This window comes from Ylistrum balloti, unplaced genomic scaffold, assembly GCF_031769215.1.
Source record: "Ylistrum balloti isolate Yb309-2 unplaced genomic scaffold, AGI_CSIRO_Ybal_v1 Utg371710, whole genome shotgun sequence".
NCBI classification, from domain to species: Eukaryota; Metazoa; Mollusca; class Bivalvia; order Pectinida; family Pectinidae; genus Ylistrum; species Ylistrum balloti.
The window spans coordinates 443,221-471,115 of record NW_026782861.1 but is presented as its reverse complement, the minus strand read 5'-3'; the positions used below and the strand labels follow the sequence as shown (position 1 = coordinate 471,115).

The 27,895-nt window shown below is 32.7% G+C and overlaps 1 protein-coding gene across 1 annotated transcript; it reads right to left on the bottom strand.

Moving 5' to 3' along the window:
- Positions 1 to 312: 312 nt before the first annotated feature.
- LOC132563408 (adhesion G protein-coupled receptor L3-like) lies at positions 313 to 27,895 on the bottom strand. Its single transcript, XM_060228171.1, has 29 exons — positions 27,790 to 27,895; positions 20,809 to 21,081; positions 19,968 to 20,240; positions 19,108 to 19,383; positions 16,888 to 16,971; positions 16,125 to 16,379; positions 15,668 to 15,886; positions 14,871 to 15,026; positions 14,108 to 14,209; positions 13,045 to 13,139; positions 12,587 to 12,781; positions 11,988 to 12,059; positions 10,989 to 11,100; positions 9,646 to 9,759; positions 8,172 to 8,235; positions 6,645 to 6,765; positions 6,359 to 6,414; positions 5,702 to 5,816; positions 5,377 to 5,480; positions 4,821 to 4,927; positions 4,203 to 4,349; positions 3,485 to 3,554; positions 3,140 to 3,206; positions 2,477 to 2,562; positions 2,030 to 2,156; positions 1,548 to 1,589; positions 1,057 to 1,122; positions 592 to 640; positions 313 to 356 (listed from the first exon to the last, which is right to left on the bottom strand). The coding sequence occupies exons 1-29, from the start codon at positions 27,893 to 27,895 to the stop codon at positions 313 to 315; spliced, it is 3,597 nt and encodes a 1,198-aa protein (XP_060084154.1).

The window sequence follows — 27,895 nt, the reverse complement described above, 5'->3', positions numbered from 1 at the left end:
CTAAAATTAAAATTATCATGGTTTGGTGTTATTATTTAAAATACTTTATACGATATGATTTAACTATGTTATATTTTGTGATACTTTGCAAATAGCTCACAATAAAATTATATTTACGTTAAAAGTTGATGATTGCATAGAACGTAGTGATAATTGTGAAGCTGACTGTTGTTTAAATCTCTCACTTGTATACTGCTTATCTGTAAAAAGAAATAAGAATGTATCTTTTTTTAATAAATATCTTGTACTGGTACGACAAATGTTTAAAAATAAAATATGTGCATAACTTAAAACGATGATATTTCTAAAAAGTCATTTCATAGTAACATTTCCATATTTTTTGCGATTTTCATAAACTGTCAAAATAAAAATCATATCCACATATTTCATACAAGTCAAAACTTTATAACATTGTTCTTTGTTTAATTTGTATTATCTGAAACAGTATAACAAAAATTCCGACTTGGAATACCTTATTTTTAGCTTATTGATCCACTTGTGTGTGTGGTGTTCCGATGCTAGTTTGACCTTTCAATCGTTATTTTTATTTTTTAACATCAATGACCATGACAAAAATATTGTTATACTTACCAATAACATTGTCTACACTGTATCTTGACGAGTGCGTCGTTGATGTTGCCTGTGAAGAAAACCAGAAGTATGCCTCATTCTAGAACATCGTAAAACGTTTACAGGTTTACACAATGCTGTTTATAAATGCTTAACAATAATAATGTTTGTCCAATTGGAAAAATATTCATACATGTTTCCACGAGAGATATATTTATTACATATTTTTATATTACAAAATAAGAGACTCCATTTTAGAACAAAGTCACGTGGGGTTCGCTTTCTCATTTGTAGCCATTGAGAAGTATAACGGTATTAGCCTAACACGTTTATTGTTTCTGCATTAAAATGGAATTGAAAACTTAAAAGTTTGAATAGATGAACGTAAGGTCACATGACTATAAGATGTAAGTTGCAGTCTTGCCGTGAATGAATTTGTTACAAAATATTAATGCCATAACATCATTCAGTTTGCAGAATTTTTACCTGAGATTTGTTCGACTTTGAAGCTGAGTCAGCTTTTTTATACTTTTGTTTCATGGCGCGACGCACCTAAAAAAATATAGCACATCGAAGTTACGATTTTCATTGTTGGCGAAAACTCATACGAGGTTTACGCCACAAGTCTTTAGATTGTTTTCATTTTACCAAGCCTACGGCGAATTTTATTAACATTATCTGAAACAGAAATAGATGCGAGATTCTGCTCACATATCTTATATATATATTTGCAAACATTTGTGGTAACATTTTATTTCACTTCTAGAAAATCATAATTGACGATACATCTCTTTATTGCTGACGTCACTACACATATGACGCCATAAAGCTACACATATGGTGTCACAAGGGAAATAATGATTATCTTCATACCATCACAGTACACAATACCCGTTATCTTACTAACAAATATATGTTACGTCACTTTTTTTCATACGTGATACACCATATTAATGACGATTCCAACAGCGACTTACCGGAACACTGAAGACACAATGGAACAGGAAGATAAAGAACCCCTGCAAGTAGGAATTAATCTGACGTAAATAACTTACATGTAGTCTTATTTACAAACAATATACATTTTGTTAGATTATCAGGGGGTATATTCTATAGAATAAAAATTCTTATTGCACAACCGGTAGAAGACCCTCTACTGGTTGTGTGATAAGAACTTCTATTCTGTTGTCATTATCAAAGTGAAGAAAATGTTCCAAAAATGGGTATATTTGTGTAGTTTTTCATTGATATCGAACCAATACAGAAACATTTCTAACCTGTTTGTATCACATTTAATTCAAAATTTTCTCTAGCTTCAATTAATCATCCAATTTCACAGTAAAATATGGTATGCTTGCAGCTGGATCACACATCAGAAATATCTGGTATCGAACCACAGACTTTATAATTGGCCTAGGTATATCATTTGTTATATGTTATATAGAATATGTTTCTTTACCTGTAATGAATTGCTGACTGCGAAGAGGTACTGGAATACTATAGTATCATCGTTAATAGAGAGGATTCCGAAAAACCACGTGATACCCAAAACCGGAAGTAGAACACACACACTTCGTATAGCAGATCTGATAAAAAAAATAGCAACACACTGCACCGAGAAAAATCTAGACAACAATCTCACATCTATACTTATAAACACACAAGATGCTTAGCTTATACATACACGTTAGGTTTTAAGAAACCATCCACATACTGTAAATGTGATTAATTCAGCGAGAGGAAAAGGTCTATTTGATTTTATCATTGGAGCTTATTTGCTGATTTTAATTTCGCGAATCACCTGAAAGCAAAAATTTATAAATGTTAGATGCTAGTAAGTGACAACCAAATCTTAATTTGTTTTACATATTCATTGTATATAAGCTTTAACACACATATAACTTACACAATTTTCTGCCTTTGTGTCTTCGTCATGATAAACTGAGACGTTAACAGTGCCTTCAACACCAGGACCATGACAATAACATTGACCTGGAAACAAATATCAAATATCACTGCCTTGTATTACTGTCCAAAAGCTTTAAAACTGTTTTACCAAACAGAAAACAAACTGTAAATATACATGTCTTAGCGGTAGCGTTTATTGAAGTTTTTGTATATACTATAGATGCCTGACATTGCGATAATTTTCCAAAAAGTGATACTATGCGTTTAGAGTACAATCATCGCTTATAAAGAATTCCATTACCTATGTAAATCTAATTTGATTCAATCTTCGGTTTATATGAAACCAATGGAAGCATATACATAAACGGAAAAAACACATATATAATGTTTAAATAATTTTGAACCAAAATGTTGTTAACACTATGCATGTGCAACCACAATGAACGGAAGAAGAAATGCAAATTTATTGAAGCACCGACTTTAAGGAAAAATCAAATTACCATATATGAAAACCAAAATATATAAACAGAAAAAAAAAAAAAAAAAAAAAAACGGATTGCAGATTATTTCATGTAAGAAACTACAGGCTTATTTTCAAGATTCAACTTAATTTTGAGTTTTTAGTTAACGATGCAATAGATAAACGTCCATAACCACTGACCACAATCACAGCCAAAACCGGTCCAACAAACGAATATATTACACCGTCTGTAATTGTGAGCCAGCAACTGAAACAATTAACGTAAACCAATGTATTTATGGAATTGTCTCAATATAATTGCTTTTTTTTATCTTTTTTATCAGTATAAGAAAAGTAACAAAACCTGAAAATTATAGAACATACACAATCATAAAATATGAACGCTCATTCGAAAAAAAACTTTTAAAAATATTTTATATTTAAGAGTATAAAAATGGAGCAAAGAAGCAGCAAAGTTTGATAATTTCGTAACAGATTTTTTTTATTACAAGCAGACATGTTTGCTCGAAGTTTACTGTTACTTACTATTTCGTTGAATGGTATCCGCCATTATGTTTTACTCCAATTGTTATCCCAACGATGATGACTGGTAAACCTTAAAAATGAAAACAGCATTAATAAAATGCCATTTTATATACATATCTATATTGTTCGACGCCGAGATGAAAAAAAAGGTTTTTATATAGTTTTAAACATATGCTGTGTTTGTTAAGCACAAAATAGTACTCTATACTTTAACAGTTTTACACCACATTTCGATCTTTTGGACGAATTTAATGTATGATGGACTTACGTATATTGCTTTTGCTAAATACAGTAAAACCCCGCTAAGTCGAACTCCTCGGGCCTGTGTCAATAGCTCGAGGAATGCGGGTTCGAGTAAGTGGGGTTTTACTGTATGTCTTTCTTTTTCATAGCAAACAAATAGAAAGCGGAAGGAAACTACTGGGTTAAAAAGGTTGCCTGCGTGATATGTTACTAAAGTTAAACACGGCCTCTATCGAAACGAAATATATCATGCATTTGATTAAATATGAATTTTCTCCATCAAGTCTAGTTGTATGACGTTTTCTTGATAGTGAAACAGAAAGAATTAATACAGTATAGATATTTTCATAATCACATGAAGACGGACTGGTTTGTGGCTTGGAAATAAAATCACCTGACCGCAATATAGATAATCTTTAATATTTATTGAAAGTATGCTGTAGAAAACATTTCGTAGGAATGTCGACATTCTTACCCCAGCCAATCAGTAAAAGCCATTTTAGTCTTGACTTTACATTCATTACTACTGTTGTTCGTCGAAGGAGCTGTATACCATCCGCAAGCATCAAACAAAATATAGCCAGAAAGAAGAAATGTAGGAAAGCTGTAATGACTGTACATACTACCTGTATGGGGAAAAAAGGCATATTGTAAGCATATCATGATTTCATTATTTAATCGTGATGTCTCACACTTTCTTGTGTGGGATATTGACATTACAGGTTTCATGGTACTATTCCGACGCTACAATTTAGAGCGTTATCTTTCTTTGATTAACTTTGGGGTTTACATTTTCGATGTTTTTGTTATCTTTGTTCACTAAGGAACCGTTTTTACTTGTTGATATTAAATTAGTGTTTTTTTTCTACACGTTAGTGTTCTATTGGATATGCAATATGACCTTATTATAAAAACGCGATGAATATTTCATAACGCGACCAATAAGATGATATTTTGTAAATCTTCAAATTTCGCGATTTTTTCCAAGTTATATTTCTTCAATAAACGTTATGTCTAACTTATGATTTTGATATATTTCAACTCTTTCATATCGAGACAAAATTCCAACGACGATCACATGGAGCACTGTTACTTACATTATTATCTGTGTGATCGAGTCCAACTAAGAACAAGATGTAAGCGACTGTGACGGCAACACACAGATTCATCACTAATTTACTTCTATCATTCTTTATATACCTATCAAATAAAATGTTTTTTCTCAAAACCAGTGGATGTTTTCCTATAATAAACATTTATCAAAATATACAACGTTTTACAAAAGTATATGGTATAAATATTACAGTATAATTCTGTATAGATACGGTGGCATTCATATAATCTATGAATGCGATGACCTTATAGCGAAAATCATTGCAAAAATGACATGTTTATTATAGCATTGTTCATTTTTGACCCGCTGTAGAAAGATGCTGAAAGCATATATAATTCATTTAGCAGGATATGATATCACTGTACACTGAATTGCTCTTGTATCTATATAATTTTGGGAACGTTTTTAAAGATTGTGAACAAAAAGTGAATTTCATCTTTCAACATGAATTTAGAAGAAATTACGAACTGTACTGTTTCAACTCTCTATGATTTATATGTATAGCAAAACTTTTATAGTGCAAGCTATAGCCTACCTCCACAGCATAATATACACCACCATCGTTATAATCGTGGAGGCGATGGACAGGCTACATCCTGCAATGGTTATAACTTGAAGACGTGCGATATCCAACTCATTCTAAACAACAAAATTCTACCATAAGATAAAAATTAGGCACTGAAAATTATGTTATGTGTGATGCTGATATTTTTTATAATCATTTTCATTTTTATATTCATTTTTGTTAATCAATTTTTTATTTTAAACTTTAAATTTGTCCACAGATACTGCGGAATTACAATTTACGATAATATTACCGTGAACATTGAAAATTGCTATCACTATAACTAAATGCTCACTGTTATTTCTATGGGACTCATCAGAACAGCAAAATTAGTTAGATGGTTGCAGATACATGTCTTTTTCTCTGCTGACCACATACATCCATCGTCTGACCAACCGATAGGACCAAACCTGTAATAACATTTAAAACGGCTTAAATGATAAGTATTGTGTAATTCTTAGGCGTTTTCATAGGTGACACCACATAATGGAACATATTCTTTTACTTATACTTCCAGATATAAGACAGATATAAGCAGTCTCATCATATTATAAATACTTATTATTTTCAAATGTAACCGGATTGACTTAATTTCGAATACGGCATTTTTACTAATTCGGTTGCAGTTTGCAATAAATGTATATTTGATTATGTTTCAGCCGAAATGACCTGTCGTTTGTTTGTTTCCACCTTGTTCCTTATTATAATTGAAGATGATATGCTTCAAGAAAATTGTTATGTGTTTGTGAATTAGAAAAATATGTTAATGAGACCAACTATCGAATAATTTACTATAGAAAGTCTTAAAATGATTTTGAATAATTGTTTACTATAGGTATTTTTGTTATTGTTTGTTTGTTTTTATTTTTGTTTATAAACGTTATGAAACTGAAATAATATATTAAATTATTTCCAAATCTTATACTGTTTGTTTACTTTGAAATGATCTTACGTTTCGTTGAAGTTCCAGAAAACACATGATATATTGACGTCCCCTGTCAAGTTGTTCTGCACAACATTAAAAAAAGACAAAACAGATATACAAAATAATAGAACGATTATTGAACGAATGGGATAAAAGCAAATAATACATTATTAATTAAGAATTACATACACGATTGTAGTCAGTGATACAAGAATGCATTATATAACCGTTTAAGACACTGAAAGATTGAATGAGGTATTACAAATGAACAATAAATAAACAAATAGAAATTGAAAATAAATAAATAACGTACATGGGACCGTAAAGTCTTAGTATCAAACTTCAGGCTGACATTGAACGGAAGATTGCCATGACTGGAGTAACCGTTGATAACTGATAAAGCCAGAAGTTCAGATGGATATCCGCTGATCACACTAAACCAATCACAAAATAAACAGCTTTAATTCAAGAATGTATTATTCCAGCAAACCATATTTCAGGAAGATTATAGGAAACCAATGCTATCAATATCAGTCTTTTTCTCAGTGAAAAAAAAAAACACATTTAACACTCTATTCAAACACGGGAGAAATAAATATATAATAAGGGTTTCATGAGGCAATTTCTCACAGTAACATGACAAAAAAGATAAACAGGCCAGGTTTCCGGAAGGGCAAGCGTCTTCTGCTTCATTCTCGACATCCGCAAAATAAATCTAGGTCAATTCAAATATGCAATGCCATGAAATGGCTCCATCCTATGGTATTGTAAGTTGGTGTCATTCAGAAATAGCAAATAAGATATTTTTGTTAAACAAAAGTTTTTCCATAGTATCAAACCTATCATTATTCTTCTGTATTCTATATACTCCTTGCATATTTTCATGAATCTCCGCGTAAAAATATATTTTGTTCATTTTTTGCTTAGTTCCTCAAAGTTGAGATTGTATTATAATAATTCTGTATGTCGGTATTTTCTTAGTTGTTCTTCAATACAAATACTAAAAGCATCCTCTATGTTAAATACTTGTAAAGCATTTTTTCATGAAGACTGTACACAAGAAACAAATTATTTATTACAAACTAAGAGTTAGATACAATAATGCCAAGTGATGAATTACACTGCATCATACGGTTGGTTCCTCCTTCACGGACTCGTAAGTATGGAACTAAGATTTGAAGCATAGGAGGCGACATAAGAAAACCCAAAATGATCGAAAAAGAATGTCAAAATCTAGATTTTGAGGTGCAGTATGTCAATAAATTCAATTAATTTTGAAATTTTGATATATCTGGTAATTTTACGTTAGGGACATGTGGATATTTTGATCATGCCACTATTAGAACGAGTTAAACGTGTCATGTAGGTTAAGCAAACTTTGGGGACAAAAAATCCGCCAGCAGTGTTTATCGCGTGCTACCACGATGATCATAAAACACAATAACAAACTGATTCCTATTATACTTAAGGAACCTGATGTTTAGCCCAGTGCATTTTATGTTCAGTTTTAGAAAGAACGAAACACCGTGTATTATTCTTTTCTATCCAGTATATTATTTAAAGTGTGCCACACTTCGCACACCGAGCTCAATTGGTGCACTCATTCTTAAGTTTGAATTCGAAACAAGGATACTAACAATATGATATACATCGCAAAACTATTTCGCACATTTTATCAATTTTCTTGATATCACATCATTTTCCCTTGCCATTATTTCCTCTTTTCTTTATTCAATGTTGTTTGTGTCACTCATATATTACTGAATTAAGTGGATAACAATGTACAATGTACATGGATTCCACTACAAAATCTAGTAACATCTTTTATACTATCACTTACTTGTCATTGTTAGGGAGAATAGTCGAAATAGTTGCATACAGAGCAGATGTGAATGTTACGTCACCTGTAATAGATTAAGCAAATCATGTATCAGTAATACGATTCGTGAGGAGAAGTTTTTTTAAAAGTTTGTCTATAATTTCAAAAAAATTGCAGATAAGATTTCCAGTAATGTTAAGCTGCAGTCAAACATAGTTTATTCGAACACGGAAAACTCGAAAACCCCACTTAACTCGCAGTAATTTTGTCGGTACCGGCAATATTCTCTTTTTGTCTCAGTAACGAAGACTCGAAAAAATCTGATTTGGAAAAGGAGATAAACTGATAACTCGAAGTTAAAAAATCCTCCATTATAAAACATCTTAACCCGAAGTTCTAAATTTTAATCATAAATAGCACTTCTAATGTAGTGATACAAGACTGTGTTGTAGTACATTATTATCATAGGACACCTTAATGCCTTGGTACAACTTTTTGAAGAGGATATATGTCTGGCTATTATTACAATAAAAATACGTTCACGATTTCGTTTACTTTGATTACCAGTAAAACGGCAAAGTAAAAGCTCACGACAATATGACACAAAAATAAGGGTCACAACGGGCGGTCGAGAAGGTGTCACATTTTTAACTGTCATGTTTCACCGATGATGTTTATTGCAAGTGTATGACTGGTAGCTATAAGTAAATATTTATTAATCTAATAGTGAACGTTTTTTGCTGAAATTGTTTATCGTTATTCTCGCCTTTCAGTAACTACAAATTAGCAGGCATGTCGGTAAGTCAATGATCCCAAATAGCCTCATTTTGTCTCCGAATGCTATATAATACACGCAATCATATAGCAAACGTTGAAACTCGTCTAACTCGAGTGTTTTTTCACTTCTCCGACGACTTCGAAACAACGAAGTTTGACTCTAAATTTCTCCCATGTATATGTTTGAAATAATTGGAACAAATAAATGAATCGTCGAATATAAAGATGCTTTTTAAAAAAATTATTTTGTTTTGTGTAGTTTTTTGTTTGTTTTTTTGTTTTGTGTTACCAAATTAAACAAAATTTACAATGTGACAAAGCATTTGTGTTTTACCTCATAAGTCTGTCTTACTAAGAGTACTGTGACATTTTTGCAAATAAATATAATCATTGGCATTTGGCATGGATCTATCAATAAGCTCTCTCTAAAAAACAAACATAATGCCAAAATACATGTTTTTATCAGAACATGTAAAACATATATATAAATGTAACGGCGGTTCGTCAACATCTGCGATCAGAACGTATCCAGTACTCATAACGAATACTTCGCCAGCTTGTAAATTAATCCAGGGTTGTCCATCCTGTATACCGATTCCAGTAATCCGTCTTGTTCTGAATATTTTTTCTCGTTTATTCTCATTACTAATGACTTCTGAAATTTCATATCGATAATAAAGAAAAGCATGCAATGATATTGAGAAATAAACGTACATACCTTTGAATCCGGTCCCCAGATTTAGCGCTATTTCATGTTGAAAATTAGAACGACTTTTTGATATCTTTGGTCTAGAAAGAATGTCGTGATTCTGAACACGTCTTATTTCAACAGCTGAAAAAAGAAGCATTTTACTTCAATTCAAAATAAAACTGATACTTTCAAATATGTTCATACATGTCCAATATCTTATACTGCAAGTTTAAATTTAACTACTCCATCAGTAATCCAGTAATGGTTAAGAATAAATATGATAAATTTGCTTTTGCGTCAATTTGAATTTTTTCGGTCTTTTTAAGGAATTTCATGCAAAATAACAATAATTCAACGTTCACCAATCGGTAAAGAAAACGTGCCTGGTAACCCTTTTGCTGTAAGTTTTTTTTTGTGATTTTAAGGGTGTTGATAAGATCTCCTCTTGCGCGACGACAATTTATGGTTGGTAAGCAGTGTCGTTGTTAACGCTGCTCATATGTCAGATTTTAAAAATCATTTATGTAGCTCTTCTTTGATCATTTTCAGTATCAATATCTTGGGCCTTGTATGGATTCTCCAAACTAAAAGTGTATTCTAGGTGCGGTCAAACTAGTAAGAGTATCTGCGTGTAAATTCTGCTATGTTGTTTGCCTTATTCACGGTTTGCTATGGATACTGAAAGTTTGATCCTCGTGGGTTGTTGTATCGAGGTATGCTTTTTGATGCAATGTTTCTTATAGTAATTTGCTCGTCTCCAGTTCCTGACATACGAAGGTTCCTTCTTCTAGTAGGCTTGACTGACAGAATCTTACATTTTTCTAGTAGGACTGAAGTAGCTAATTTGCTGACAAATATTGCAATTTACCCAGATCATTCTGTAGAATATGTACATCTCTCCACTTTTGATTTGTCTGTATAACTTTGTGTGATTGGTGAATAAAACATATAAAGAGATGAGTACTTAAGGTAAGTCGTTGATAAAAACGGCAAATAAAATCGTACCAAGAAGCTTCCTTGTGGAATGTCACTTTTTGCATGAAATGCTTTTAATGACTTTCCAGTTCTTTCAACAGTCAAACGTAGAATAGTCACAGTGACCAACTTCCGGTAAGACAGACATAGTTTTACACTTTCTCATGTTTAAACAGCATAAAAGATATACGACGAAATCGCAAGCAAGACACATGAATAGACTGATTGAAAAACATCTTCTTTTTTTAAAGTAAAAAACATGGTTTTAAAATGCGTCGAAGAGAAGTTTACCTATTCAAAACCTTTTCATTTTTCCGTTTCAGTTCACATTTCCCCCTGATTTAGTCAGTTAATGAAATGAGTTATATCTAAAATAAGCTAATGAATATATTTACCAATGTTGTTTCCCTCGATGGCGATAGGTGAATCTATGTTAACGTGTTTCCCTACAGTATGTCCTAACTTTTCCACCGTTTCCATTAGACTGCTTGCATCAGTTGTAGAGGACTGGGAACAAAACGTCAACGTTATCGTCAAAATTTTGATCTCCATCAATAATCCACCATTGTTACATGATAAATTTGTTTTTGTAGCAATTGCAAAAAATCACGAATCAATGTGGCATCAATGTTATAAATAACTTTTTGTTTGAAGGACTCACGAAACTGAAACAGCCAATGAGAGACAAGAATTCTGTTCTACCTGTTAGAGTCCCTGCCTAAATTGAAATTTGGTAAAAGACGGTGATCTCTTGGTTCAAATTCACAATTCATAACATAAGAAAGAAATCTGCATTTATTTGGGTTCATGGAAATATATAGTTTAGCACATTACAGTGTATCCGGGCGGATTTAGATTGTAAAACGTGGGTAGTTAGTTGCACTTGTAAATTTCCGGTCGTTGAATTCTTAAAGTGATGACAGTCCGAGATGCCATTCAACCAACTAAAACATATCATTTGTAGCCTATGACAGGTGTGTTTCTATGGATCTTCTAATATTAATGTCATTAGCTTAAATGCTAGATAATAACATATAGTGATTGATTTAGTTGTTTGAATCTTTGAACAGTTTTTTATTTGCAATATCATAAACTTTTAGATAGAATAAGTTGTAAATATATGTACATTAATTTCACATATCATGATGTGAGATTTTTTTAGGATTGTCAATAGATTATACCGGAACTTCGACGAAACATTGTTTTCTGTTACCATCAAATAAGTTATCCATCGTAGTTGCATCTTATTACATTATTAACGAACGGAGAGAAAATATTACATATCAAAAGTCGGTATTATTAATCTATCAATGTGGCTTTTTTATTGTACTGAAAGTCTTGATAAATAATTAAGTCTATTGTACATAGAAAAAATAACAATATTGCATTCTTACCTCTTTGTTTACATCAGTCCATGTGTGCTGATTTACCGGTGACAAAATATTGTCGATGATATTAACAAAATTCTGAAATCAGATATATTTTATTCAGTATTAAACTGGTAACAAGACACCGTATCTGATTTAAACAATGCAATGAGACGAAATGATCCCTATAGTATTATGCTTATTAATTGTCATTTTGATATATATATGTTTGCAAGGAAGCTCATAAAAAGTACAGTGAGAATAAGACCAAATGTTTCGAAGGGGTAAGCACATCATGTTTTACTGACGACACCTGCCATATAAATCTTGGTCAATCAAAGTAAGAAATGTCAGTTTCTTAAAAGAGAGGGATGCAAAAACGAATCCAACAGGTCAACTAACCAGCATTGAAAACGCCCAGCTTCATACCACATAAGAAAACAGAATATTTTTTCAATGACGTCTGTAAAATCTCCCCATGATTTTCAACAACCTGCATCTTTTGTAACCCTGTGTAACTTACGTGTGTTGGTATTTTTCACTAATGTATTGTTGTGGCAATTTTACGATTGTGTAATCTTTTATGTATGATGTTATATGTGTCATCAACAATAGTCATAACATACCTGTGTTAAATTCGGAGGTGCTTTGGATTCATCTATTACATCTACCAATGCGCTTAGAACAACTGAAGTCTTGCTCAAGTCCCCAGATGATAGCGCGTGGATTTTGAAGTTTGAAGTTGTAGTGACATTTTCCATACTGTAAAGAACGTTGTGGATCTCACTAGCATCAACAAGTCCTTCTTTTATACCATTAATCTGACGAAATAAATGTATGTTACTGCTTTAGCTTTTATCATTGAATTGTAAATTACATTGTACGTTTGATAAATAAGACAGTATATAAGACAATATATCTCAATGAAATGAACCATTGTTTATTATTTCAGAGCCAGGATCAAGTAAAGCAATTTTTGTTCGTAAATGAATTATTCTGCGTTATAATCTTCAAGTAAATAAAGAAAAAATAATTTTGAATTATCTTCTGGTAACGTTTACATATTTGTGGTAAATATAGAAACCTGTTGTAAAGCAGCGTCTATTTCCTTTCTTACACAGTTGATCAGATTTGTTTTTGTCCAAAGTCCATCTTCACCGCAAGTTTTAGTAGCAGTACCTACAAGGTAAGCGAGGTCATTGATAAAAATCATGAAATTTCATTCATTATAGATTAAGAAACAAATTGCATTTTGTAGGTTCATTTTAATTTGTAAGGATGATTCTGGTTGATAAACTTAACACAGCTTTTCAGATCAACATCAAAATCTTTTCCTTTGTTCCTACATCTTTTCTGTCTCATTATCATTCATAATCATTACAAATACAAACAATGTAAAAATGTTATTAAAGTGAAAGGTATTTTCAATGAAAAGTTTAAACTAGATAATTAACGGCATTGCATTAAACAACTGTTCCGTCCTTTTACGACTCGTTAATGATGCTTTATTTAAATCTAGAAAATCCAAAATGGTCTAAATTACTATCAAAATAGAGCTGATGAGGTATACTGAGCTCATATTATCATATCTCATATTTCATTAAAGAATAAAATTCCCCTAATGAATACTTTCAAGGAATGCCAAAGACATGAATATGTTCTAAATTATGTTTCTGTTAGACCGAATTGAAGCTTAATTTGTTGAGGTTTAATGTGTATTATGCATGATCTTGAGCATGTATCGACTATCTAACTATATAAACTTCATAAATCCTTTACTACAATTACGAAAAAGCAATCGGAATGCTTTTGTGTACATGTATCTTCGTTTACAAAGTGATATTGCTCATACTGAACGATATTGCAATACGTTTGGATATGTCATTTAGGTCGAGTAAAACTACAAAAGCAATTGGGTTTAAATGTGACAAACACAGAAACCTTAAACCATTTTTTTTCTATGTTCATTGACATTTACAAAGTTTTTTTGAAAAACAAAATGCATCTAAGCTTTTAACATGTATATACAACAACGCTATCTTGACTTTCGGCATTCGTCTGCTGTTTCCATGGTTATGGTTATGACGTCATTTCGTCGTGCAAGAGCTAGTATTCAGACACATTTATATGATAATATATACATGTACCTGTGAATGAGGATGGACAAACAAGGATCTGCGTGTGTCCTACTGGTGTCACAGACCACATTAAACCGCTTTTATCAGTAATCGAGGGACAGGCTTCCTCTCCTTTTAACGACATCGTGAGACGATGAATTAGAACAAAACAATTAGCACACAAGGCAAAGACTAGGCGTTTTTTTTCCAGATAAGAAAAAAACATAAAAAAAAAGGAACGCAACATTTACCGCATGCCCACTTCAGATAAATCGGATAACATTTTTGTTCAGCCTATTCCGAAAGACTCAATTTAACTTCTTTAACAAAACGTAGTTAAAGTATGAATTATAAATTGTTTTGTGTTCTATTAGGTTTAAAATGTATCCATATATTCTATTTTCTTCCGTGGTAGGCGTCACAAATGGATTGTTCTTTGAAACAGGTGTATGTCGAACACGTTTCAGAAAATAGTTTGCATCCTTATTATTCAGCTTTATACAAATGGTATAATATCTAATTACACAATACATTAGATTTTTAACATCATTAAATCAAACGGATAAAGTTTCATAAATTCAATAGGACTCACTCAATGAAACCAGATACTATATGTTATTACACCAAAATTATCCTCATCACCACTTCAGAGATCAACAACCGGAAGTTTACTAGTGATCTTATAACACGGACACATGTTCTACCTGTGTCAACCGTCTACAGATATTCATTCATGTGAATAATTTACATGAAATTATATATTTTTCCAATCAGATTCGAATTATTTAATTACCGTCAGCTATCACAGACAGAAAACTTGTTGAATTTCCTTTGATTGTGGTGCTGTTGATATTGAATAGCATAACGGCACATGTGTAGTTTCCACTGTCCTGCTTTGTTATATTTCGGAGCTGAAGAATCGACGTTGAATTTTGTGTTGATTGTAAACCTAAAATGAGTATAGAAAAATATCAAAATTGCGAAAATAGAACAAACATGAATATCACCTATAAGCAAAACCCCAGCCCTTATACAAAATAACTTAAGAAGGATTTGACATTAACAATGGAACAATTTACAAGATGAAAATACTAGGAAAATTATATCATGTGTTTAGAACGGCTAATATCTTCCTTGCAAGAAAAGATATTTTTGGTATCGAAATCATGATGATGTTTTGTCAAAGCTTTGTAAATTTCCTTTGTATTGTATTTTTAGTTACATTGCGTAACAAAGATAAAAAGGAGATACAAGAAATTTGTCTCCATTGTAAAGCAATAGAATTAGTTATTTTGTATTCATGCCTAATATTTGGCAAAAGATTAATTGAACTTTTATGATATTAAACGGGCTATCTTATTTATTTATTTTTTTTTTTTAAGTTTGATTTCGGTATACGTTCTTATTGTCGTTTTCGACATAAAATCTAAAAACCTATATGACGATGTGCTGAAATATGATTTTGATATAAAGCTTACTTAGAAAGATTTTAAAAAATTAATTAATTAAAAAAACCCAAAAAACAAAAATTAAAACAAACAACAACGTAATTATGTCTTAAATATGAAAAAGGTAAGAATACAACATTACCTGGCAATGATGATTTGTTCGACTGTGTTATTCCTCTAAAAGTCCATGTAAACTCAAGATCGTAAATTTCATCATACTCAGTTATTGTACAAGTGAGGTTGATTCGGCCTCCAACTTCCACAGAAACTGATATAGGATCGAGCATTACTTTTGGCAACAGCTGGATTTCAATGGCAGATTTAGTAAAACATCGCCCAAGATAGCATGCTCGCAAAGGCTCTATCAATACAATTATAAAAGAAAGACTACAGATAAAATTTGTCATTGGATATTCAATTTCCTTTTAAATACATTGAGTATTGTCAATGGTTGTCATTTAAACAAGCTTACAATGCCCTCGATCCTTTCTTTACCCATTTTTAGAGTGAAGTTGTACGCCAGCAGTTTGCTGAGAGAGTAACAAGAAAAGTAAATTTCAACTAAGATAACGATAATAAAAAAAATTAAGATGACTTACTTTGATCAAGAACTGATAGATCACGAAATGTCAAATAGGACCAGGGGATTTCCGCCTGTGTGTAGTTTGACTGAATTTGTACTCGGGATGAGCTTTTATTCGTGATATTTATATCATTGATGAACCATTCTATTTCATCCAACGATGAGGACGACAAACACTCGCGGTCAACTGAAAATATTGCTAAAAACTGTACAGTGCTGCCTTCTATGGCCATGGAAGGCCCGTTAACGTATCCGGATATGGGGCACACATCTGTAATAATAATAATAATATTTTCAAGTTATGAATATGTAAATGGGATGAATGTATTCGAAAATCCGAAAACTTTATCATAGTACGGTACCCAATAGCGGGATGTTGTACGTAATTCTTGTAATTTCGTGATTAGTAGTTTTACCGTTTTGTGTTCAGTCAAGTTCCGATGAAAAATCTGTCTTTAATAGAAATGATGTTCTTTTTTGTCTCAAATGAAATTTGAATATTTCTGTAAGAAATGCTTGCTCACTTCACTCATACTTTTCTGTATCATTTTGTATCATTGTTATTGTATGACTTTTAAGAACAGTTGGATTAAATTTCCTTCAGAAAAGTAGTCGCTAGCAGGAAGACGTGATAGGATAGGATGGGGCAGATATACTGAACATATTGAATCTCCTAAATGGATTGGTTAGAATCACGCAAACATCAATATGTGTCAATGCTGTAGTGTGTCGTTTAGATAACAAGTATCAGCACAATGTGTAAAAAAAAAAAGGCCTACCGTCCAATTTCTCATCTTGCATGGTGACGTTGAAAAGGAGTCCCTCGGACGTCGTTACAGTAACTTGACTGTCAATTGTCGGATCTACAAAGAGCAACAAAAATTTGAATAATATAAACGGCAAGGAATTAATTATACAATCCACAAACGCGTATTACTTTTACATCATAGCGTTGATATGTTGATGTCTTTTTGACAATTATTAGGGAGCTAATTGTATAGTGATAGGTGAAAGTGCAACATCAGCCAAAAAGGTCGGACAAAATCCTACGGTAATTTGAGTTATTTCTAGGTCAACTCACACTTTCTCCGTAAGAAATGATGAATTAGGTATAGTAGGGCTAAATCATGAATGAAACCACACTGGGCAACTGTTTCGTCCTTCTAGGATAAGTCGGCAATACTAAGGACCTAAATTTTGAAATGGGGGCGTCTGAGGAAATTCAGAATTGATCGAAAACAATGTCAAAATCTAGCAAATACAGACATGTCAGGATGAACATAATCTAAACTGAAACCCAATGAAATAAAAGCAAAATATGAACAGAAGACAGATTTACGCGGAGACTCCTTAAAATGACCAGGTGTTCCGAAGGAGTAAGAGTCTTCTGCCACGTTCCCATATGAGAACAAGGTGTAATACAACGCAACCAAACTAACGAGCATCAATCATATCCGGTCATCATATCACACAAAGAAATTGAATGTTTCTCATTGTGATCATTTTGACGACCGTTAAACTTCCCCATATTTTTGTTATCAACCTGCGTGTTTGGAAAGCCTGTAATACAGGTTTGTCCGTCAGTTGACGACTTCTTGCACGAAAATCGTGATAATGGGAACAGACTCTTGAATATCGAATCCGCTGCGGCATATAAACACCATGTAATCAAGATGTGGGGAATTTCAATAATTCAGATTATTCTATTATTTTCATTCCAAAAGTACATGAGGTAGAGAGTGCTTGTGGGTATTCGGAAATAGCTTTATTCAAATGATAAAAACACGGCTTAGAGGTTCAGACTAACTTGGAGGACTAAAATATTTCTTTGATCTGAACCAAAAACTTCAATATTAACTGTATTTCAAACATTCTTTGTTGTGGTTTTTGTACTACTTGGACACTAGAAAAATAGGAGGATACCTAACAAGCGGTTACAGAAAAACATAACCATCTTTCCACCTCAGGTATGAAAAGAAAACAAGTACTTATTTCGTAGTAAATGAAAATATTGAACTTGGAAATATTTCCGGAAATTCAAAGATTCAAAGAAGTTATATTTTTAAGAAAGAAAAATATAGTGAATAGAAACATATTAAAAGGATAGAACAAGTTGGTAATCTGCCTTCCGAAAATTACACAAATTGTTCTGTCCGTGCTGTCATTATAACTTAATTAATCATTTATCTTTTACAGTAATACGCATGCAGCGAACATTTGTTTGCAAGAATCCAGTAACTATGCTGGACCATACCGTCGAGATTATGAAATTTATCTATCTTATAAATTTGACCTTTAAATAAATATTCGCATTAAGAAAAATACTATTTCAAACATAATTAGTTTGGCACAATAAAATTTTAGCAGATTGTCACTTTTCACTTTTTTGAATTAGCGCAATGAAAAATTCGCGGATCCACAATAATGGCTATATAACAGTATAACAGAAGTGCAATTTGCGCGATCATATTTTAATGCGTATCTTTCAAGCTCTAAATTAAGAAGAATTCTTAGATATGTGTTTTTACAATATATCATTTATTACTGATAACTCTTGAAGGAATAGAATGAATGGTTAAGAGAACATCCTAATCATGCATGGTTGACAAATAGAAGAGTATCATTGTGGTAAATGATACAACTTCTAAATAGGAATAAGTGTAGGTAGTACAATAGCCTACCGCCTGGTTCCTCATTGACAGGTGTGACGTTTGTATTCCCTTGGGTGTCGTAATAGACATATCAGTGGATGAGTAATGACAAGATTCGGTTTTTAATTCAATGATACAAAAAAGAGAAATTTTTTATGAATGTCCATTGTGAAAAATCCACATTTTCCTGGCTAGTCTTGCAAGAGCAAATATGCACAACATATATATATACTTTTAAAATACAATTTAAAAGCAATGAGCCTCCAATATCTTAAAGTTAAATGCATTAAAACACACAGAAACAAATTCATATTTGTATAATTATAAGAAATATCATTCCAGACGTACCTGTCCAGGAAACATTTCTAGGAACGACATACGCCATACTTCGTTGATTGTTTGCAATTGCGAATGCAGATATGTTATACACTGTCTCTGGCTGTAATTCGCCGAGGAAAAAGGTCCAGCTGCCTTCTGTTGTATTGACCGCGTATTGACGAGAAATACCTGCCCCGGAGTAGACAACTAATAGTTCATCATGAGCTCCTTCTCCAGGGTTTATCGTGATATTGAGACTGGTATTTGTCCTTGCTGTTACTACCACACTAGATGGAGAGGCCGGTACTGTAAACATAGAAACGTTATAGGTGAAATGTCTTATTTTCTCTTTGATTTTTATCTTTGTAATACTGGTCTGTCCAGAACAATGCACTACGATGTTCTTGTATTACACTCCCACCCATGCAATACCGGCACGCGTGCGTAGAAGTGTGACGTATCTCTTCCCGACTGACGTCGTCGCATGATACTCAGTACACACATGTATATGAATTGTTATTTGCAGTGACTGTTTAAATTTTGTTTTCATTTTTAGGGAAGCTCTTTGTAGTATATTCTCGACGTCTGAAGCTATCATTTTCTCAATCAGTTAGAATGAGAAATGAAGGAAAGATACGCTTTCATAGGTGAAGGATGGGATATTTCAACCTCGGGATCACAAGCTATGGTAAAACCCTCGGTAAAGGCTCGGGTTTTATGCTATGTTGATACCGCTCAGTTGGAATATCCCTACCCTACATTCCGACACAGTCTTTTAATCTGTTTCGAAAAATTTATACAATTTACTAGAATCATTCTTGACATTCTATTGTGATTAAGCTTATAAACAATTTTAAGTTTATTTTCATAACAGTAGTATATAGACTTACGTGTCAATACTAGCTTCCCAGCAAAAATGGACACAGCACTTTGAATATTGTTTGATAATGTAAAGACTGATATATTGTATGTAGATCCTGCGTCTAGACTTTCTATCGAAATGTTCTGATTGCTGTATGTCATCTGGACATATTTTGCTGGATGTTGAGTGCTGAAGTAGATTAATTTGAATCCGTCATAGCTGCCGATCCCAGGTGTAACTTGTAGGTCAATACTGGTAGATGTATATTCCAAAATCGTCAATTTTTGTGGATCAGAGGGTACTATAAAACAAAATCAAAAATTATAATGGAAAGGTTCATTTAAGGAGCGGTGATGTGTTTTAGCTACAAACAGGCTTCGCAAATTGTAATAATATCTATGACGTTGAAGAGTTCCAATCCTAAAACATTAATCTGAAGCAAAATTTAAATAAGGTCAATATTTCGCCATTATCGTAAATTGCAGTCGGCAGTTTTGTTCTAAAGATTGTATGTTATATGCATTATCTAACACCAATATAGCTTTCTTAACTTACTTGTAAAGAAGATAAACAACGTTCGGAAAAAAATAATATTTCACTTTCTATACAATATAAAATGTATATACAACCGACTACTTTCACCGTACTTTATGTAGAATTCAGCGATACATAGTTAATATATATGTGCAAAAAGATAAAAAAAAAATTATTGTTAAACCGAAAATGGCAAGCACAAGAAATCACACAGTTAATATCCACTCACTACCCCTTCCAATAAAATCTGTTCTGTAAACATCCGTTTACATCCAATTTTTGCAATTATAGTTCTTTAATAATTGGATAACGTTAAAAAAAGTATTTTAACCTACATGTTGAGATAAGGATCCCATCAAACATTGATTCGGGATTTCGTTGATTGTTGGCAATAGTGTAAACAGATACGTTGTAAGAAGTTCCTGGCTGTAATCCGGTTAAAGATAGTAAAACACTGTCATTGCATATTTTTGTCATCAGATCAGGATGTGACATGTTGAAATATTCTGCACAGAACGTGTCATGCTGTCCTGCTCCTGGTGTCACTTTGAGAACAACACTTGTTGTCTGCCTCTCCAACACAGTGACATTGGTTGGTGGGCTTGGCACTAGTTTGAAAAAGAATTGAAGAAGTTGAATATACAATAATGCCTTCGTAATTCCCTCTACTGAATAAAGTAAATATGAAAGTAAAATTTGCAAAGTAAAAGTAATGAATTAATGGGAATACTTGGATGTGATTGTTCAGGATAAAATTATGATAAGCCGTGTTCTAAAATATTTTATATTTCAAATAAACTTGCATTTCAAAGTTACCAAAATAATTATTTTATATCATTATTTTATAGGCATTTTATATTGATATCCGTTGTAGTTCAAGACTTAATATAATGTAACATGAAGAAAGTAACGTCACGGAACATAACATTTTCCCCCTGTAATATTGTTTTCATAAATAAACAAAACAAACAAGCTGGGGTACATGTAGTATTAATAGTAAGGTAAATAAAGAGTAATATTCTCCTCATATCCCGAAATTGAAAAATGAAAGTTTCTTTTTTTATCAGTTGATCGATATGAAGATTGTGCAAAAGACAATTCAGGGAATGCCACATTCAATACAAATTCAGAACTATATACAATTATAGCGACAACACGTTGAATGACATCTCGGTGATGATCGTTAGATATCTAAAATTGTAACAGAAAATTAAGTATCTTCACTTGTTTTGATACTGTCAAAGATCTCCACAAACACAAATATAAGCGTATTATGAAATAGCTTTTTGTATAAACACACTATATCAGATGATTTAAGCTACCAGAATTATGTATTTATGAGAAACCATTTAACACGTTATAACGTCAATTTTTTCGTGAATAGTATTATAGTTTTCAATACTCACGGATCACTGGTGTCGTATCATTATTACCATGCACTAGAAAAACTTGACACTAAAATAGAAGAATGGTTGACAATAAAATTATAACACGATGGGAAAATAACGTATAGGTGGAAATTTTCGTGAGTCAAAATTTTCGCGATTTTCTTTTAAAATGACCGATTTGTATTGACCTCATTAAATTTTAGCAATTTGGATGTAAATTACTTTTAATGTACAAGTGTCTCATTATTTCACAGAGTGCATTCTCGTGTCCACTTTACTGTACCGTAAAATAGCGCAAATATATCCTGCATATAATGGATCTTATAATGTGGGGTTTTATTGTTGTTAACCTTGTTCTCATTGGGGAACGGGACATTACTTACTTGGACAAACCAAAATTAACACGACTAAGTCGTCGATGAAGCAAAAAACGCTTACTCTTCCTGATCACCTTCCCTTATTGTCATTGTCCTTTTTCCTTGCCTATGTTAATATTTTGTTAATATTTGACCCTTGTTGCACCGATTTTCATTTTGAATTCAGCTCTGTTGACATATCAGTATTTTTTTCTTTAATTCAATAAATGTATGAATTAATTTGAAACTTACAACATGTTCAATGGTGAGCATATTAAGTATGCTAGCCATCATCATTCAGCGTGAGCGAACTGTAACTTTTCATTCACCATATGAGTAACGGTACATTTTATTTGTAGATGACTGGTATAAGTCATATACCGGCGTATTTTTAATACTAATGGTTGAGATACCAAACATATTTCGAGCAATAGACCAGATATACGATCATACATTTTATCAAAGATAATTAAAGCATATTGCGTGTATATTTATCTGAACTGGTAGATAACAATTACCACGTTACGATATTCACACCATGGGCAATATTTTCTGTACATTTAACTTTCAAACCAAAGCAATGAAAATTCGAATGGTTTCTTTTGACTAGAAGGTAGCATTTTAAATCAATTGAGCATATGCTGTAGCAAATCAATTTAGTGATAATTAATAAGCTACAACTGTAGCAAACACTTCATGCTGAGGTGTTCTCAGAAAGTCAGAGCTTGACTTAAAAAGTAAGAGACACAAGTAATATCAAAGACAGCAGTCGACTCTGTGAATGTTCAATTAACACAGATAAGTCGAAGTCGACGGAACCGAAAGATATATTCGACTTATCCGATGGTTCGACTTAGCCGTGTTTCTATGACAAGAGGCATTGAGAATAATTATTGATCCTATTTTCCTCGGTTGTTTACTGGATACATGTCTCACAGTATGACAGAACAGTAATAGGTGAATACAAAGATTTGGATATTGTATTTTTTTTTTTAAAGTTTGTATATGTACAGGTATATCCAGAAAATGTATTTGACAATGAAATGTTGTATCAACAATAAAGTCTAGTACTTTTAATGTACCTTCATTAAGCTGTATATGTAGTTATCTTTTATTGTTTTTACTTCGTTTCCAGTAGCAATACCCATAAAAAGTAAACGGAACATAACTTTAGCCATCCCTCAGTTTATAAACACTTATAGATAAATAAATAAATTGATAAATATAACCGTCACCATGATATGAATAACCACAACAGAAACAAACGTTCACAAATACACAAAGATAGAGCATATATCATAATGACTTCAGGACAGATACACTTGGTTCGATACGACAGGGTAAACTTCATTATAAAATCAATATGCAACCATATTATATTGACATAGTAACAGCATTGTTATGCAAACGTAAATCAAGGAAACACTGCAAAAAAGAACATGTGTAAAACTCTTAAAGATGTCATTAAAAAGACAAGGTGTTCCGGAAGAGTAAGCGACCACACCCACCCTGTAAACCTTAGTATATCTACGCATGGACTATATGTTATAAGATACATTAGGAAATACGAAAACTTTTCTGTTGTTCTGTTGTCACAGAAATATACACTGTATCACTAATAAAACTCTCAAAAGTGACATAGCTATAGTTACCAATTATAAGATAATAAACGTGTTAAATTAAAATCACAATTATCTGCTTTAGTTTTGAAGAAAGATATAAATTAGGTATCGTTTATCAATTTGAATAAATCATCATGACTTGCCGGTATGGCAAGAGATTTAATGTCAGAAAAGAAGAAAATCGTGAATGAATTCAAACTTGGCATGCAAGTCCACAAGCATTGTCTACCAAATACTAGTGTTTTAGTGTAGAATACGTTTTAAGCTGTGCCAAAGATTTTTCTCTCTTCGTATATACTATCAAAATGCACGTAATGTAAAAATCATTTTCCTAAACGATTATATAAATGATAAATTTGAAAACCAAAATAATATACGAAAGTCACATTTCATATTTTAATACTTACCAAGGTAATAAAAAGAACATATCTCGTCATCCTTGTCTCCATCTTTACCACTGAAATATATTTTATTTCATACGTATAATATCTTTTGTAGGAGGTGGTCGGAGGTTTAAAATCCTGTTTCACGCCGATAACGAATGCTTGGACTAGATATCCTTCACGAAGGTGTACCTGCGCAACAAGATGAATGGAAGTCACCTTTATGTCAATAAACTTGACGATATCATGTAATTTGCATATATGGGTCGAAACAGGATAAAAATAATAAGAATGACAGGTACATACTGTTCCTATATTTTTTCTAGTGCAACGATACAACCGATAAAGACGATAGTTAAAATAAACTACTATACTTACATCTCCCAGAGATGACGAAATTATTTGTAATCCGTTCAATATTACGAGAAAACTGGTGTGATTTATTTCAACATTTCATTGCACACTGGCATATTCCCCATAGTGTTTTATTAATCCATTGTCATTTTTAAGATTAGATTATACATTCAACTCAGTATAGAAGCATCAGTGCTGTTCAATCATCCTCTGTCGTGGTGATATGATGGTTTAGACCAGTCAATTTCAATCTATACTGAAGAGCTATTACTTATCGCGAGATAATTGCTGGTAGGTACATGTATCACTTCACACACTGCCTTTCATGCAAACTTAACATAATACCCTTTTCCAGCAATGGTATTTTTCTTCTCCGTTATCTCAAGATACGAGTATAAAATCATGTCTGGTCCCCTGAAATTGTGATTGAAGAAAACTTGCCTACAGTTTTGGAATTCAACCCTAATACTTGAAGCGATAACACGAACAAGCGGTTAAGTTGACGGACAAGCTCCAAATTAGCGTCCAAAGATGGGATATATCCAAGACATTGGATTTTAATATTGCTCGCTTTTATCTATATCATCACTAGCTCTGTTTGTCTATCTTCCTTATTTGTTTACTGTGATAGTAATGGGATTTTCGTGTAAACAATGTTGATATCGTAGCTCGTACAACAGTGAAGTTAAATAGCACTAATAACATTATATTCCAGCTGAATAATATTTCACTTTTGGTCAATAATGAGAAAAATACGTAAAGCTGTATCACTGAACACGACGGCAAGTTTAATACAAGAAATGCTCTTTTAATATCAATATGTTATCTTCCTACATTCTTAACACAATCAAATAGAAAAACAGCACCGAAATGATAACAGAAATACAGTAGAAACACAGTAAGAGGAACCTGTAACATTGATTTCAAGGCATGACATGGAAAAGAAAGGTTGTACTTCTAACAAAACAGAAGGGCTGCCTTTCTTGATAAGTTGCCGATATAGTTGTATCAACTGATAAATCATGAAACAACTACGCAATAAAAGACAATGATATGACAAAATTAGCACCAAAAGTATAATTTCATGAGAAATTTGTCAAACACTGATTTTGATATGGACATAGAGGCAAGTTATCCCCGTGTCCATTTATAGCTAAAGTTGTAGTACTTGTTTTGTCAAGAGGAAATCGATAAAAGTCAATTTTAAGCGATCCAAAATACACTTTTTAGACTGCATCAATATTGTGTAAAATAACACGGTATAGTTAATAAAAAAGAGCAGCGAAAATGGAAACATTTTGTCGTTTAGATACTAGATTTGTCTTATAAACGATGATTTTCGTCGTACTAAAATTTGTTCAATTTATCTAAACATGTGTCTTTTGAGTCTCCATGTCTAGTTTTTGACAAATTCTGATTTTCTTCCCTGATTTCAACGTTTTAGGCCCCTAGCATCAAGGACGAAACAGTTTGTATAATGAAGCATCGCTGACGAGTCCTAGAAGGACGATACAGGCTGTATGATGTAGCATCGCTGACGAGTCCTAGAAGGACGAAACGGGCTGTATGATGTAGCATCACTGACGAGTCCTAGAAGGTCGAAGCAGCTGTATGATGTAGCATCGCTGACGAGTCCTAGAAGGACGAAACGGGCTGTAAGATGTAGCATCACTGACGAGTCCTAAAAGGACGAAACGGGCTGTATGATGTAGCATCACTGACGAGTCCTAGAAGGTCGAAGCAGCTCCATGATGCATATGTATGGTAATGTCGTTATTCTCTTATTTGTTTTGTTTTTGTTTTGCTTGATTATCCACATTTATAACATTGGCTTCATTTTATGTTGACGAAAAGTCACAGATAGGATTCATTTTACAGTATATAGCGAAAATGAAACGTTGGGCCGTCGTTTGATATATTTTGATTCATTTCCTTCTTTCTCGATGATTGTTAATATTTGTCTAAGGAGGACGATTGTCTATTGATTTAAATATCAACAAGACAATAAAGCTATCTTTACATCATATCTCTTTATCAAAGGCTTGACGTGTGAATAATGCTTAGAGGACAGGAAACTATGTGTAGCATGTCCGCATTCTGTTGTTGACACTGATAACCCTTGACTCACCTGTCGGTCACATACCGGATATGACGTTTATTGACATAGTGTAACTTTCAGTCGAACTTTCTTTCACGTACATGTTGATGTGTCAAACTGCAACATCATAGAATTAATGATTATTTGGAATTAATTTTGAAAAGCAGCTTGTAAAGGTGACGTATTGGGAAATTATTTTTTATGACTTTGTAAAGGTAAAAAGAAAGAATTACAGTGTGGTTATGTGGCGCAGTTGTAGAAGGAACGGCTTTAATATGTTATATAATGTATGCTATTTTTCATTATTATACTGTCTATGACGAAAGTTTATTTTCCGGCTCGCATTGCTATTGCCGTCACGAAAGTGCGTTTTTCATAAGCTCGTCCGTATTTCATGGTGTGGTTCTGTTAAATGACTTTAATGTCCCTTTACGTTATATTGGTTATTGTGGTCGTCTTGTGTGCTGATTGGCTAGTTTGTTGTGATCACTGTGTAGTGTAGCGGATCATTGGCGGGATGACAGTCAGACATGGATATAACAAAACGGAGAATGTGAGAAATCTTACCAATGAATTCCTTAATTCACTATTTCTCCTATTCCAACACAATAGTAATAATTATTATAACTGTTTGTGTTGAACATTGATCTATCAAATGTATTTACACTCATTTACGGATTTTTCCTGTGACTTTTAAGTAGTATTTTGTCTCTATACGTAATGTTAAACGCGAGTTTAAGAGAGTGTTGTGATATTTCTACATGTAACTCTCTTACCTGTAGGTCTGACAAGTTTGATGAATAATGACCGTTTAGTATCATTGATTAGTAACATTAATTGTAATTTATGACTTCCTTATCTTACATAACAACACCATATAAATAATTTAAAACTAGTAAGAGTTATTTCCCTTGTTTGCACTTGCCTATGCATGAGAATGTAAATTCAAGCATAAATGTGTTACAAGTTTTCATTCATGCTTCTTATGATCACGTAAAACCCTGGTTACTGAACTCGTACATGTCGTTGTCCTTTATGCTAAAAAATTCCCAACATACTGACTACAACTGTAACCTGGGAGAAGATTCGGAGGCTATAAGGTATTGTTCACTTGCCCGACCGCCTTGGTAAACGGTTTCGTCCCTCAGTAACAGTCTTCGTGGGCTCCCCTCTTGGCACGTTAAGACTGATTAGTGTAAGGTACATAACCTGTTTCACCAT

What these genes read in the sequence shown, in the direction of transcription:
- LOC132563408 (XM_060228171.1), bottom strand. Translation starts at nt 27,895, where the DNA reads ATGGTGAAACAGGTTATGTACCTTACACTAATCAGTCTTAACGTGCCA. An exon ending in TGGGATCCTTATCTCAACAT is followed by an intron (nt 20,241 to 20,808) that starts GTAGGTTAAAAT and finishes TTTGTTTTATAG; the next exon opens with TACCCTCTGATCCACAAAAA. An exon ending in TCTATCAGTTCTTGATCAAA is followed by an intron (nt 15,887 to 16,124) that starts GTAAGTCATCTT and finishes TTGTATTGATAG; the next exon opens with AGCCTTTGCGAGCATGCTAT.